General features: G+C 37.2%; 1 protein-coding gene across 3 annotated transcripts in view; it reads right to left on the minus strand.

Moving 5' to 3' along the window:
* SESN1 (sestrin 1) overlaps positions 1-17,039 on the minus strand; it is a 117,941-nt gene that overhangs the window by 20,778 nt on the left and 80,124 nt on the right. Inside the window, exon 1 of one of the 3 annotated variants that reach the window (XM_039237436.1) lies at positions 1,193-1,380. The exons of 1 other annotated variant lie outside the window; for it this stretch is intronic. In XM_039237436.1, the coding sequence (XP_039093367.1) occupies positions 1,193-1,294 (102 nt within the window). In that variant the 5' untranslated portion in view covers positions 1,295-1,380. Of the gene's footprint in view, positions 1-65; positions 1,166-1,192; positions 1,381-17,039 lie in introns of those variants that run through there. One more of the 3 variants, XM_039237437.1, reaches the window with a different exon arrangement.

The following is a 17,039-nucleotide window of genomic DNA, read 5'->3' on the forward strand; positions in this document are numbered from 1 at the left end:
TTTAGAGATTCTAGATCTGGGCAAGAACCATGATTCTGCACCCACCACCATCAGAAATTACAGACCTAGTCAAGCACGATGGCTGAGGATCACCTCGAGTCAAAACGAGAACATATCTGTTATGGCCTTGCAAACAGAAACCGTAAATGCGATTTCAACACTTTCACACAGTTTTGCTTCTTTGATAAAAGTTTCCAAAGCAACAGTTAGAGCAAGTTTTATTGTTGTTCAGGTTGTCGCATTATCTGTAAACGATGAGGAGCATATTATGTATCCAGGAGTGTTAAAATCCAGAAAAGTGTGCTCTACAACCCTCACGAGGTGTCTTCAATTAACCGTTACTTGAATACGTGCAGTGTACCCACAACGTGGTCTCCACTTACGAAAAATGTAAAGACTAAAACGGAGTCCCTTAAGTGGGCGATGCTGCGGGGAAATGACTTCCTATTTAGATTTCTTGACCTACGGTAACAGTATTCTGATTTCAATTCAAATTTTAATGACTAGTTCTCTTTCTCCCTTGTCACCTTTTGAATTAAAGCCTTTTAAAGGTTCACGTTTTGGTCAGGTGTATTAGCAACTTTCCAGTGGGGCCATATTTACAACCACCTAGGAAAAACAAAATGTCACAACTAAACCGCTTTTTCTGAAGGCCCATCTCAGACACAAAAGGGAGGGTTAATAACCAAGGCTGAGCGTTGTGCATAACGTCATAGAGCCGGCAGAACACACGTATTCCACGCAGCAGCATCTTTTAACTGACTCAAATGTTATTTTTGCCTTTTTCTAAGTAGGAGGCGAAGGGAGTGGGGGTCACCGACAATGTTCTGACAAGACGCTGAGGGGGGAAAATCCACAGGCTGTTCTACCGTAAGACTGGAGCTTTGTTCGGTTCTGACTTGTGGAGACTTGCACAGACGACGACGTTATTTACGTTTTGGAGACTTCCATTTAAATGACCGAGGCAGCTGTGTCTGCCAGCCTCAGCATTTTCTCCCGGGGCCGGCTCGCGCTGGAAACCGTCTCCCCTCCCACCACAGGCCGCCCGAGAGGCCCCCGCCGGGCCGGGGCACTCTCCCTGGGGAGCGTTCTCCGTAGCTGTTAGGTACGAAGGCGGGGAGGCAGAGCCACCTCCGTGCAGCCTGGGCAGCTGTGCCGGGTTACCCGCCCGCCCGGCCCTTCGCCCGGATACCTCGTCCCGGCCGCGGCCCCCGCCGCACTGCTTGCAGCCCAGCAGGTCCGAGACGGCCAGCGAGGCCGTGTACGCCTGGTTCGCGGTGGTGGCCAGGCGCATGTCGGCGCGGGGACCGCTGCGGACGCGCAGAAGCAGCCCGGCGGCGCGGAAAAGGCGAGCGCTGACCGGACGGCCGGGCTCCGGGCTGCAGCGCCTCAGGCAGCGCGGACCTCTGCGGCGGTGCGGCGCGGACAAACAAGCCGCGCGGCCCCGCCCCCGCCGTCACTCCGCCGGCCCAGCGGCCGCCCGCGCCAATGCCGGCCCGCGGCGCCGCGGGGCTCCGCCCTCTTGGCGCGGAGGGGCGGGCGTTGGTGGGCGGTCGGACGCGGCCCGGCGAAAAACAACCTCGAGCGCCGGAGCTCCCTGCCAGGAGCTAATTCTCACGTCCAGAACTGGCTCGGTGGCCTTGCTCTAAGGCTGGGAGATGCGGCGCGAGCCCCTCAGGCGTCAATAAAGGCGAACGCGCTCCTGTCCCCAGCATCAGCGACCGAGAGCTTGCCCTCCTTCCTACCCACTCGGATTCATTTACCTTGTGCCGAAGCGCAACCCACCTCTCTGCGGACCGACACCACCTGGAAGAACCAAGTTCGCCTTACATTTTATAAACCGTTGAAATCCCCCTGGGCCTTTCCAGTAATGCGCAAACAACGCTGAATGGGCCCAGAATGCTGGAACAAGTATGGGATCATGGCCTATATTCAATATAAAATTATTTTTGGTAAGCTATGTAGAAACTATAAATATCACTCTCCCACACAGATAATAAGCCTTGGTAGCCAATCTCTGAATTTCCTTTTTCTTCGTAAGTAAACTAGAAGGCTTTAACGTTTCTAATATTCTCCCATAAGTGCCCTGGGTTCTAAAGAAAGAATTTCTCTGAAATCTGATGAGGAACTTGAGACAATATAGGTTAAAAGGGAGCATAAATAATTGACACTGTTGGACCTGGGTCGCAAATCTCTCAAGTCCTGCGTGAACACGATTTCCTTACATGGCTTCATTAACTTTTAAAAATCACCTCCTAAATTAGATCTCTTTTTGCATGTTTGCTCTTGTGTTTGCAAAAGTTTACATGTCCAGATTTTTTAAAAAGTTGGAACATTCTGACAGAAGGAAAAAAGAGGAATTTAAATCAATAAATACTGACAGACACAGATCCAGGACTCCGAAATGCAAATAAGTTTCAGTCTTAGGAGTGGAGGTTACAATGTCTCAGGGAAGACTAAGATACTCTTACAGCTTTTAAAATGTAATTTAAAGGCAAGTTAAAATGGTTATTTTTTATCTTCTCCAGATAAATAAGAAATACTGTATATTCTCATACACTGTTCTTATAAATTTGCTATAGCATGCAAAATATTTTTACTGGTCAAGAAAAGCAATTTTGGATTAATATTAACTTAAAAGAACAGGCTACAGAGGCTTCCAAGCTCTCTTCTGAGCACAGCCACAAAAGGAAACAGGATAATCAAATGCCCACTCAGTCACAAACCAACAAGCAGCAAAAATAAGTCCAGTAAATCATCCAGTTTGCAGCAATATGACATACCCTCTAAAATAAACTGGTGGTAGATGAATACCTTGGAAAGATAAATGGACTTGACATATGAGGTTCTGCGCTATGACGCTGGATAATGAGAGGAATAAGTGAAAATGATGACTCTGCTTCTAGAAGAGTTGAGCTGTGATTTTTATTTTCTGGAAGGAATACAACAATGGGGTTGAGTTGTCTAGTAGGACATAACCTTGTTTGTGACATTAAAATTGTCATTTGCAAAACGGAGAATGCTTACCTTTCTATTTCTTAATGAGAAGCAAGGGAAATGCATGCATTCAGCTAACTCAAAAATGGTTTGAAATCATTAAATACAAATCAAAACTGCAAAGTATATATAGAGTAGTATTTGATACTTAGAGTGTGATATTTATCGAGAGGCATACACTGAAATTGTATAGGAAGCTGCAATTAGGAGTTTTTCCCCTAGAAAATTTCAGTTTATGTACTTTGATGCTGCCTTACATAAAAAGAAAGATAATTTTAACTCATGTTCTAATTCAGTGGTTTATTGAGGATCTTTAAGCCATTAAATGTCAAGATTCCTTTATGGTTTCTAAAAAGACTGACAATTTCTTCGAAGAGTACTAACTTCTGCTCTTTACAGTAGAGCACTATGGTGAATTAGTCACTTTATTTTCCAACATAAAAGGGTTGCCTCCAAATAGATCTGTAGTAACCAAGAATTCCAACCAATGTATTAACCTACAAATATCACTGTATAGATTTCACTTCTTGAGTAGGCCAGATGTCCTGAAGGTGCTTCTCCTAATGAACCCCCAGTGTTTGGCATGTCACAGGCATGCAATAAACATCTGCTAAAAAAATGAAATCCTGAGCACAGAACACTAATTGGAAAGGACTAAACTTTTGATATTTACTACAGGTTATCATTATAGGCTGACAGTTACTTTATAAAGTCTGCTACTTAAACATTTCAACATGATTTCTAGGAAGAATCCTAATATTTAATCCAAGAAGTAATAGTAATTCTGAAATATTTCCTTTCCTCTAAAAATGTTTTGGTAGACTTACTCAGTTGTATCAAAGTGAGGTTTTTGCATTTGTCATTAGTAGTAATGGTCTCAACTCTAATTTTCTCAAGAATAAGCTGATATACCTATCTAAAAGCAGAGTGGTGTTAAATGACTTCATCTGAGCTGAGAACTATGATGTATTGGAGAGTCTGGACTTGAAGCTGTGGTTTAAGACAAGCTTTCTGAAGGCAGAACATCTGAGCTGGGGTTTAGAGGATTAATGGAGAGGCTATGACCAGAAAATTGAGGGTCGGGGGAGTCAGGAGACGGGGCTTGGGAGAATAGAGACAGAGTTCTAAGCAAAGTAACCAGTATGTGCAAAGGCCCAGAGGCTGGGTAGAGAGAGAATGGTCCAAATAGAGAAGCTGAATAAAGGAAGTTTATTGAGTCTGGAAGAAGACAGTGACAGAGTTCAAGTAAAAGATCAACAGTAAGGAGGGACCTTGTTCAAGCTTCATTAAAGAATGTAAATTTCATTGTTAAGAGTACTGTGGAGTTCTTGAAAGTTTTAAACAGTAGAAAGACATCAGACTTGCATTTCAGCTAAGTTTAGAAAATTATATTAGAAGGGAAAAATTAGAGGCAGACGGGTTAGGAAGGCTGTTGAGGCAATTTTGGCAAGGCAATAGGGTGGTCTGAAGAACAATGGGAATGAAGCCAAGTGTAGGATGAAGGTAGATTTTGTTTCTCCAACATAATATATTTCTTGAGAAAGGAAATCATGCCTCATACTCTTATTTTTGAAATTAAGGAAACAAATCTCAAATTAGCTGCTATCCTAAGTGGCTTTCCTACATCCATTAGACTTTTAAAAATGTAGTTAATTCATGGAAAATAAGAGATATGTTTTAGTAGAATGAATACTTATCAGGCCAAAAGGCATAATCACACTTTCATGGACCACATATTAAAGCTTGAATTTTCCCATTGACCAAAGGAATTATATTAAACTACTACAGATTTGTAGATCTATTTATTAGAAAGGAATTATATTTAGTAATTGGTTAGAAAACACACATAACAGTGATTTCAGTGATTAAGCCAAAGAACTCTTTTAAGAGTGGGCTTAAAGCATTCTTGAAAAATGTCCTATTGTCATTTAAAACATTTTATTTAGAATGAATGCTGGTTTATAAGACTACTTCTGCTTACTAATTTTATCAAGATTTTTCTCCTCCAGCTCATATCTTCCTGTTTTTATATATATAGCTTGTCTGCTAAGCACTTTTTTCCTTTCAACATGTTTTGAGTACATTGAGATCCTTTTAGCACTGAACTTTAATTTTACATTGTTCTCTTATTTGTCCTCTACTTTTCTCACTTCTTCAATTTAATTTTTAGAATTTTATCACTTATAAAGGAACAAGAATGTTGACAGACCTTTGCCTTATTCTCTCCTTTAGGGTTTCTTCTTTGAGAAATGCACAATTTTAAATCTCTAATAGGATTTTAGAAACATAGGCCATCATCCACGTTTGTAAATAAGCAGTATTCCAAACAATGTCAATAGTTTTAAATTAGAAAAGCACTTTCTCCAAAGAAGAAGCATATTAAATTGTGGTCAGGTTTTCCAGGTTAATAAGACCAGTAACTTAACTAACTCCTACCCATTAGACACTAAAGCAATTGACATGTATGAGGCAGATACTTATTCCTATTTTCAAATTTATAAAACAGGAACTTATAAAAGCATGGTAACACATCTAAGATCACAAAAGTAGTAAATAGCCTTTAAGGATTAGAACCCAGGTCTACCCAAATCCAAAGCAGCTGAAGCTGGGTTGCTTCTTTTAATGAATAATTTGCAAGTTTTGGTAACTATGTATTAGTCTCAGTTTTCTTAATAAACTCTTGCCATTCTTATTTTATTTATTTAAAAGTTAAAATTTTTTCTTAAATTTACATCCAAGCTAGTTAAGCATATAGTGCAAAAATGATTTTAGAAGTAGAATCCAGTGATTCATCCCCTACATAGAACACTCAGTGCTCATCCCAACAAGTATCTTCCTTAATACCCATTGCCCATTTAGCCCATGCCCTCACTCACAGCTCTTCAGTTTGTTCTCTGTATTTAAGAGTCTCTTATGGTTTGTTCCTCTCCCTGTTTTTATATTATTTTTGCTTCCCTTCCCTTATGTTCATCTGTTTTGTATCTTAAATTTCACATACGAGTGAAATCATATATTTGTCTTTCTCTGATTAATTTTGCTTCGCATAAAATACTCTAGTCCCAGTATTAGTCTCAGTTCTTGATTCTGAGGAGGAGAAAAGAGGGAATGAAGAAGGAAAAATTTATCTCCCTTACACTCAGGATGAGATCTGGCTTTAAAAAAATCATGGAATGAGTGATCTTAGTCTTTGAGAGCTTATCTCCTCTATTTCACTATCCCTATCATTCCTCCTAGTGTCTTTTCCTAGGCCTTTGGTGACCTCATGTTACCTAGAGGTCCTTCACTATAGAACTCGCCTGAATCCACCTAAGTCTCCACCTAAGTCTACTAAAAGGTCCTCCTACCAACCTTATTCCTCTTAGAATAAGTGGTTAAGTGCTAGGAAGAAAGCAAGCTTCTTAAATGAATTCATACTATTCATTGTATGAGGTACTGATATCTTATAGTAATTGATTTAGTCTGACTCAACAGAATATAAGCTCTGTAAAATCAGAATGTTTGTCTTTTTTGCTCACTGCTGTATTTCCAATGCCCAAGTGCCTACCATGGTAGACCCTCAATAAGTATGTAATGAATGAGCTCCAGAGCTATTTCTATTAAAAAAAAAAAAGCTTACCTCAATAATGAATTTAACTTTATGAAAGATTTGGGCCATCTAGACAAACATTCTTGGAGGTTTCAGGTCCATTATCCAGGCAGGCAGGCTGTGCTTGGAAATCAGCTTGTCCCTGGGTTCAAGCTAAAGCAACTTCTGTTTTTCATAGATTTTCCCCATCTTCTCCTTAAGAATCCATAGATATTCCCCAGCTTCTTTGATTTTTCTTTGCTTTCACTGCTAAGCTAGCTATATAGGTTTGGGCAATGGTATTTATGGTTCATTTGTTAAGTCAGGCAGGTATTTACAAGTCAGATACTGTCTGAATATGTACCACTGTTTGACAAGATTCATGAACATTCTGTAACCAAGTTTGGCTTTAAACATCTTTAGGCCTAAGGTGAAATGACAGGAAAGAAAGAGTCTGTTGAGATCTCAAAATTAAATGGGAGAACTCATTAAAAAAAATGCTACAATTTTTACAGGTGTATTAGTTTTTAGCATTATTGTTGAGTTAAATAAGAAGGAATCAGTATAATTTGGAACAGGCTGAGGTTCAGGTGTGGTGGGAAATTGAGAGTTTGGACTTTATCCCATATGTACATCGAAGCTACTACTGTAAGTTTTAAAGAAGGAGAAAAAGGAAGTGAAACAGACTCCAAAAAAAGGTAACCCAAGATACTAAATATATGACATATTCAAGTAGAAAATATTTCTCAGACTAGACACATATCCTACTGTATTGTATAATTTTTAAAATGTTTTTTGAGAAGCTGGATTTCAACTCTACCTAAAAACATATATGAAAACATGTATTTTTTAAAATTCTCAAAGTACTTCTATTTGTGGGCACAAGGCAAGAACTGGTTTTAGTATGTAACCTATAATTTTTAAAAAATTCTTCTTCCTTTTTTTTTTTTTAGTAGTCTCTACATCCAACATAGGGCTCAAACTTAGGACCCCAAGAGATCAAGAGTCATGCTCACCTGACTGCAGCCAGCAAGGTGTCGCTAAAATCTTTTAATCAGGTTTTTTTAATTTGTAACAACTCTCCTGACCTCCCTATCTCTGCCCACCCCACCCTGTGATTCCTACTACCATGTAGTGAATAGAGATCTACAATATGTGCTTTTCTTATAGAACTCAAAGACCCCCACTCAGTTCCTCCATAATAATCTTTATTTTTAACATTTATTTATTTTTGAGAGAGCAAGATAGAGCATGAGCAGGGGAGGGGCAGAGACGGGGTAGGGCACAGAATTCTAAGCAGTCTCTAGGCTCTGAGCTGTCAGCACAGAATCAGACGTGGGGCTCGAACTCATGGATTGCAGGATCATGAGCTGAAGGTGGATGCTTAACTGAGCCACCCAGGCCCCCCATCTCTGTAATAATCTTTAGTTGTGGGTCCTTTAATCTGTTAAATTACCTTCTTTCTTTGCCTCCTTCTGAGATCTCTAGTTTCCCATGAGGGTATCAAATTGTAGAACCTGGTCACAAAGTACAAGGCCACACTTAGAGAATACTTGCATGTTATTAAAGCATCTTAGAAATAAAACACCATTCACCAAACTTTCCCATCTGTTCCTCTGCCCTCCAAAATCCTCACTGCATCCCTGGGCCATTTCCCCTTTTGTACATAGAGTACGTATATGTTCAGGCCAATGTAGTTCAACAGAGATGTTTATTTTTACTTATCACTATTAACTTTCTGTGTAGCTAAAAATATTAGAAAGAAAGACAGAGAGAGATAATGCCACTTTAAAATTGTTTTTACATGAACTTAAATTTGAACAGAATTCAAGATCATTTGTAATAACAAAACTATGGTTTTCTAAGTTTTGGCAAACGACTGAGAAATACTAACATAGGATTTTATTCAGCTATTACAAATTGGAGAAGGTAGTATTCTTTCTTATTATGTTATAACTCTAATTTAAAAAATACATTTTGGCATAGGTTTATGTATGGGAGTCAATGCTATTATTTTGGCAATTGACAGAAATCTTAATATTAAGTAAGCACTTAGCATTCAATAATTATTTATAGATATTTACTAAGTTCCAAATTATTTGCATTTAATTTCTTAAATCCTATGAACAAGCAGAAATATCTCGAGTTTGGGTGTCTATTTTATCTAGACTTACACCTCTCACATAAGTCACACAGATTGGCAGATAGCTTGGTACTCTGTTAAGGAACATTAAATGGGGAGTCATCTAGTTTACTGCCCAATCCTGAAACAGACTAACAAAAAACAGAAACCCAGTTTGTAAATCTCTTAACAGCCCTTCCAGTTTTAGCCCCCTCAAATTTAAAATGAAGGGCAGGTGAACTTCATATTCTCTCAAACTTTATTTCAGCTCTAAAGTTCTGCTGTTAACGTAATTTCTGATTTTATCAAGAGTTACTACATGCTTTAAACTAACTAGAATCTGGCCGCCTCCTACACCAGGCTTCTTTTGTTACATTATCAGTGGTTTTCAAATTGTATTTCTTAGGATCCGTTCCTTACAAGTTCTTTAGAGTTATTATAAAATATTAGATTTGGACTTTCTTTTTCAAGGCAAACTGCAAATGCAAATCAACATTAAATGCATTGGAAATTGCCATAATAGTAATTTGTTGCCTAATAATTAACTAATAATTCAGTTCCTGGACTACATAAAGCTTCCTTCACCATCTCTGTGGGCATATGTTTGAACATTTTTGTAAATGTGCCAGGATAAGGAAGGGTATAGTTAGTGTATTCCAGCCTTTAAAAAAAATTCATGCCTCTCTGCATTTGCTGGAGTAAAACTAGCAGTGAGTGGACTGCTACACTGAGAGTATAGCGAGGGTGCTTTGCTGTGTGAATCCAGATTTCCTGGATATTATGCATACCGGAAACTACAGAGGGGCGCCTGGGTGGCTCAGTTGTTTGAGCATCTGACCTCAGCTCAGGTCATGATCACACAGTTTGTGGTTTCAAGCCCCACATCAGGCTGGCTGCTGTCAGTGTAGAGTCAGCTTCAGATCTTCCGTCCCCCCCTCCCCCGCACCTCCCCCACTCACGCTCTCTATCAAAAATAAACATTAAAAGAACGTAAATAAATAATACTGCAGCCATAATCCCTAACCCTTAATTTCAAATTTGTTTAAAACATAAAATAGCCTCACTGTTCTGACTTAATAATTTAACTTTATTTGAACTTAAAGACATCATTAATAAAAGGCCAATTTTAGATACTACATATGTCAGAATTCTGGTAATATTGTTTGACTAAAGACTATGTTGACAAAAAAAAAATTAGTAACACATATTGATACCACTGCCTTATATATACGCCATATCTCCTCATTGGCACACTAGAACTCATAGCATAGAATCCATGCTAGTCTGTAGTTCCCTACATTATTCATCCAAGGCTTGGGTCAGGCTTTAAGGTTCAGAGAATGATCTCTGGATTTCTGCTGATTCCAGCAGAATGCAGGAGGGATTTAGTTCAAAGTCTCATTCCTACCAATGTTAAATACAGCCTTAAAGAGAAAAGGCTCTTAGAATCAAAATGGTTTATGACAGTCTACTGAATTACAAACCAAACTTGCCTTCCCATAGAACTTACATTTAGCCTGTCCTGGATCTCGTCTATAACTGCAAGGATTATCAATCCTTCTAACCCTTCTCCAGAAAACATGAATAAAGTCAATCTTACCCTTCAGTGACACACATACCAGCATGATGAATAATAGCTTTTATCCTAAATCACAAAAATTTGACCTAAGAAATGTACAATGAAGTAAAAGTACAATGAAGTACTTTGAGATTGTTTTTATTAACAATGAAGATATTACTGATATCCAAATAATCTTTTCTGTTTGTAATAGGCAGGTTCTTAAATAATACATGTGTTTTTTACAACTAGAACTTACTTTTATGTCAGAAACTTCAACTTTCAAGTATTCAATGAGATTTAAAAAACTAAACCACAATACTTTAACTTGCACATTAAAAATATACAATTAAAACCTTAGAACCCTAAAATAATGTACATTAAATTTACAAATTTGTGGGTTTGAAAAATATCTAAATTCAAAAGATATCAGAAAAAAAAGTATGTGGATCCAGGAAAAAGAGCAAAGCAGAGTCAAAAGCAGGGTGCATTTCAAATAGGTCACACTCAACTTTTAACTTTTTCTAAGAACAAAAAAACAAGCTTAGCAACAGCTTTCAGCCAACCACAAAGCAAACAGGTCAGGACTCAACCACTCCAGATACCAATGAGGTCCAACCTTCAATGTTTTTTAAAAAAATTATATAGCGTCAGAACAGAACACTGTTGTAAAACAGGATATACTGTCCTGAGTTAAAAGTAACAAAGATTTAAAATCTCTTCACCAAATCTTTAAAAAAATAGATTTTAGTAACATAGTGATAATTTTGTTTTTATTCTTATGTGCCAGATACTGTATACATTAAAGTCACCTTTAAAATATTAGTGTAATTATAATAAAATATAGAATTTTCTAGGAAATTTTCTTTCTTTTTTTGTGGATAAGGATAAGGGTGGGAATATCCCTAAGAAATTTTTTTTTCTCTTTTTAAATTCCCTGCTACTCAATTTCCAAAATTCATGGGGAAGGGGGGTAGCCAACAATGAAATGCTATAGTCCAAATCCAGAAATATGAGCATGACAGTCACATATAAGTATAACCTTCAAAGCAAGCAAGGAAACTGAACAAACGGCGTAGTGCTATTCTATGCAATTTTTCCTCTTTAGCACTCAATACATATTCTCCTCTGAGAGAAGAAAATTTTCTGAGGATTTAGAAGAGATTTTCAAAGAGTTATAGATTTCATCACTGTAATGTTTGGTGCTGACCTCCATTATTTGCTCAAATTGAGAGAGCTACTTGCAATAGAGACACACAAACACTGTGAAATGATACTTGATAGTTTTCTTCATTTTGCTTTTGGCTTGCTAACTCTATATTCTAAAGCAGTTACCAATATTTTCTGTAAAAATCTTCAAAAACCACTTTTTGTTTTTTCATCAAGTGCTGCTTAAACCATTTGCTGGTTTTAGTGCCCTAAAAAATAATTATTTTAAGTAAATCAGCTTGACTTGTCCTATCAATTGTTTCCTGTACTATAAAACATAGGAGGTTTGCTACTAATACTGTAAGATGCTCTCCAAAATGTATGTATGACAGGCACCTGGGTTGCTCAGTTGGTTAAGTGTCCGACTTCAGCTCAGGTCATGATCTCACGGTTTGTGAGATCTCATGCTCATGCTGTCTCTCTCTCTCAGAAATAAATAAAACATTAAAAAAATTAAAAAAAAACCCAAAACCCAAAATGTATGTATGTATACTTCCCCTCAATAGTTCATTGCTTTCTATATACCCAAGGAAGCGGCGGGGGGCGGGGGGGGGGGCGGTTTTAAAAATATTTGAAGACTAGTTTTAGGTTTTATTTATTGGCCATATCCTCACTTTATTCTGTTCCTCTCTCCTCAATTGTCACAGATAACAAAGCTATATTGAATCAAGAAAAAGGAAGTTTCATGGGTTGGGGATGTATTAAGGAGGGCACTTGCTATAATGAGCACTGGGTGTTGTTATATGTAAGTAATGAATCACTAAATTCTACTGAAACCAATATTATACTCTATGTTAACTAGAGTTTACATAAAAATTTGGAAGAAAAAAATAAAGATGCCTTCTGCAAAAAAAAAAGGGAAAGAAAGAAAAATGTATTTTCAATACATTATTTGGGAAAGACAAACTTTACATCAAGCTCATATTTTCCTTGAGCTCTTAAGTCTTAATATTTTGGAACAGTATCCACCCAAATCTTACTGAAAGTTTCATCAATTACTTAACACTCATATTTCTATACACCAGAGACTGGTTGTGTATCTTTTTGTTAAATTCATGAACCTCTATATGTATGGATATATTGGACCAATTTATTCAACATTCATTCAACCAATATTAATTAAGCATCTATTATTAGACAAGTATTTCCACTTCCCCTCAGTTGGCCTTTGAGAACAATATCCACATCTTCCTTTTTCCTCCCTCCTCTTTTTGTAATTTCTTATAGTGATCCACCCACTATAGTCTTTTTGCTTCTAAAGGGGCACCTGGACTGAAGAATGCCTTAAACTACAAATGCAAAGAAGTACAAAAGGCTTGGAAGGCAGGATTGTGTGTTATGGTGAACATCTGTTATAGTAGCAGTTAGGTAATTGTGTGCCAACTGATGAGGAGCTTTAAAACCAAAAACTCAGGTTTTTAGTTTCAGATTTGACTCTGGAAGCAGATAGATGCTATATTTCATAGTTTCAGAGTTGATAATATTAACAGAATAGCTAACACATACTGTTGTTAGTATGTATCAGGTACTCTTCTAAAACATTTTACATATGTTTTAACTCATCTAATATTTAACTCATTTTAACTCATTCAACCCTCATAATAACCCTTTAGGTAGACGCTCTTTTCATTTTAGAAATGAGAAACAGAGAGAGGTTAAGTATCTAACCTAAGGTCACACAGCAAGCAAGCGGCTTAAGTAAAGATTAGAGCTCAACTTGACTCCAAAGGCATATTCTTTCTACTATACCATGATGCTGCCTAATAATGTTTTTAGTTCTTTTCCCACTGTTAATATTCCAGTGATTATGTATCTATCAGGAAAGAGGCCAAAGGGCCATAAACTTTTTTCTCTTAATCCCTTCCTATCTTACCTGTAATCTCTTCTCTATAACTGACTGTTCACCCCACCCTCTGTGGACCGTCCCCTGAAACTTTAGAATGTCATTCCTCTCCAGGAAATCTGAACTGGCTCCTCACTGAGCCTACTGCCAAAATAGGAAATGCTTCCTAACATCCCTCAATATCCCTTCTCCCTTCACCCTGGCCACTGCCTTATTAAATCAGATCCCAGTTTCCTTTATTCCACTTACCTACTTCCAGTCCCCTCTGAACCCTTACACAATTTTGTAAAGCTAAATGAGGAATGTCTTCTACCACTTGACAGTTTACCACACTGTCTCTTAATCTACAAAACACCATGCACTATGTTTTAGGTATAGTTTATAATTAACTATTTCTGGATGTACCTATGTTGTGTTTACAGTTTTAAAGTATAACCTTAGAGTATTTATATGCCCCTTTTGGGCTATGTTGAGAGTACATTCTGTTCTAGATGCAAAGATCTGGGGAGTGGAAGTATGTTAATCTTGCTTTGAAATTATACCTACTAGCACACAAGTATTTAAAAACACATTCTCATTATAAGATTTGTACAAATGACACCAAAGAGTAAGCTGTAGACTTGAGTCTAACTAAAACATCATCAAAATAGTTAAATGAGTAAAATTATCTTTTAGCATAAGTGAAATATAACATTTTACGTAAAAGGAAAAAATGAAAACATAAATGAAGACAAAGTGGCCCATAATCAGTATTAAAGTCACTTTATTGACTAACTGGAATTTATTTATTTTTCTTTCATAGTTTATTGTCAAGTTGGTTTCCATATAATACCCCAGAGCTCATCCCAAGAAGTGCCCTCCTCCATGCCCATCACCCTCTTCCCCTCATCCCCACCCCCATCAGCCTTCAGTTTGTTCTCAGCATTCAAGAGTCTTTCATGGTTTGCCTCCCTTCCCCTCCCCAACTATTTTTTCCCTTCTCCTCCCCCATGGTCCTCTGTTAATTTTCTCCTAATCCACCCATAAGTGAAAACATATGGTTGACTAACTGGAATTTAAATAAAAACTTAAAAAAGACTTTTCCAAATAAAAAATAGTCACTTTAATCAACTTAAGGCATAAGAAAATACTGCAGTTTTTTTCCTAGTGGCTAAATATGATTGGGGGAGGGTAATCTTAAGAACAGAATCTAGAACAAGCAAAAAAAAGACATAAAATAGATGCCACAGAGTTTATAATATCAAAGAGTATGTACTATAACTCAGAGAAAAACCTTTGGCCCATCTTTCTTAAAGACAATGAACTTTTATTTTGTGCAAAATGACAACAAGCTTGTTTATCTAGCTTCTAAGTCCACAGTAATTTAGAAGGGAGTAGGGACTACTGTTTAAATTGACAGCAGAGAAAGTATGATGGTCAACCATTTAATCACAAGGAAAGAGTCAGAAATATTCTGAAAAGCAGAACTAAGAACTTGGACAGCACAATGTAGGAGGCCATTTATTATAAGGATTCTTAGTCCTAAGCCTTAAGGAGCTCTGACAGCACCACTCTCTGACAGATTAGGGTAATAACTAACCTCCATAATAGTTACTCTTACTCATGTTGGACAAAACACTTACAAGTATTTCTATAAGAAATGTTGGACAAACACCTACAAACATTTCTGTAAGAAATAAAATGTCTGAGCTGGCAAAGTAACAGAAATCCTCAGAAGTAAAAAAAATGACCGATAGGAGAAACCCAGAGAGGTAACAATTACTGGGGCTGGTAGTTAATGGTTCCCCAGTAACCTAGAGCAACAGCATGGGAAGAGAAGACAAAGCCTAGGACTTGGGAAATTGGGGGGTAAACCAGAGACTCAATTATAAAGCCAACTCCCAAGAGGTTATAGTACCAATGAACACATGAAATAGGAAAAATATCCCATCGACAAAAGGAGATAGAAAATTTGCTGTTTCAAGTTTTGTTCTTGGTGGGATGAAATCTCCCCTGAAAATTCATAAACACACAGTAGTTCGCACATGAGATGTTGGGGCTTTAACATACTATTACCCCTCTGGTCTTAAACAAAAACTAATGCAAAGATTCAGTTAAAGTGCATTGGTTATATTTACAGCCTCCAGTCAGAAATATGGATCATCCAAAGAGATAAAATTCTAATGAATAAAAGCTTACAGTAATAAAATATACCATGAAAAAGGCACGATTAGTGAGGGTCAGAAGAAACAATAATCACTTAACTCAGACCTGTAAGATTTGAGGTGTTAGAATTACAGATACAGAATACCAGTTTAATATGTCTTTTATTTTTTTAAAGGAAATGGAAAATATGGGTGAGGAACAAGAAATCATCAAAAAATAAGCAGATTTTAAAATGAATTGAATACAGATTTTATAATTATTAAAACTTAAAACTCAATTGATAAACAGCATATTTGAGCATAGCTAAAGAGGAAGTTTTTAGTAAGCTAGAAAGTAAATCTGAAGAAATAAGTCAGAATGTAGCATACAATGCAAAGAGACCAAAAATAGAAAAATACATGGAGAATGAAATAGAAGGTGTAATGTATATAGTATATATGTAGTAATGATATATTGTATACATATATTTGGAAGGAGAAAAGCAATATTCTAAGAGGTCATGGTTGAGAATTTTCCAGAACTGATTAAAGATACCAATCCTCATTTTTTTCAGGAAGCACAATGAATCCCACGCAGAATAAAAGAAAGGAGATTCATATCTTGACATATAGCAAAGCTGAAAAATTCCAAGAAAAAGGGAAGATCTTAAAAGTTATCCAAGAGAAAAGCCAGATTATCTACACAAGGATAGTAAATGGACTAGTTTTTAACAATGGAAGTCAGAAGAGAATGGAATAGTATCTTCAAAGCACTGAGAGAAAAAATGGCCACTCTTGAATTCTATTAACATATGAGAAGGCAAATGCAAGAAACACATTTTAAGAGATAAAGCACACCTTTACCACCAATAAAAATTACTGGAGGAGCTTCATTTCAGGAAAAAGCAAAATGATCCTAGAAGGAAGTGTGAAAAATTATTACATAGTCAACAAAGAAAGGTTCCTTTGTACTTAAGATTTTCATTCCATGGGTAAAATTCTTACCTATGTAGAAAAGTACATTCTCTAAGGATTCTGAACAGCTTTATGTGAACATATGCTTTCATTTCTCTTGAGTTGGAGTGAAATGGCTGGTTCCTATAATAGGCATAGGTTTAACTTTTCAAGCAAATGCCAAAGTGTTTTCCATGCTGGTTGTACCATTTTTATATTACTACCAGCCGTATGAGAGTTCCAGTGGCTATACACCTTTAACAACACTTTGCATGATAAATATTATTTTAGGCAATCTAGTGGTATAGTGTGGCGAATTTTACCTGGGGATGATTTGGTCCTCTAGGAAATATTTGACATCGGTTTACATTTTCATTTTCACAACTGGTGGGTGAGCGGTTTGCCACTGGCATTAAGCTAGTAGAGGCCGGGGATGCTACCAAATATCCTACAGCACATAGGGCAGCCCCTCACAACAGAAAATTATCTGGCCCAAACTTTATGTGCTGAGGTTAAGAAGCTTTTGTGTAGTAATATCTCACTGTGGACTTTACTTGCCCATTTTGGATAACTATTAATAGTGATCACCTTTCAATGTGCTTATTAGTCATTTATATACCTTTTTTAACGAAGCATCAGTTTAAAATCATTTGTCCATTAAAATTTTT

Source organism: Hyaena hyaena, unplaced genomic scaffold, assembly GCF_003009895.1.
Source record: "Hyaena hyaena isolate Hyena2069 unplaced genomic scaffold, ASM300989v1 scaffold_123, whole genome shotgun sequence".
Taxonomy (NCBI): domain Eukaryota; kingdom Metazoa; phylum Chordata; class Mammalia; order Carnivora; family Hyaenidae; genus Hyaena; species Hyaena hyaena.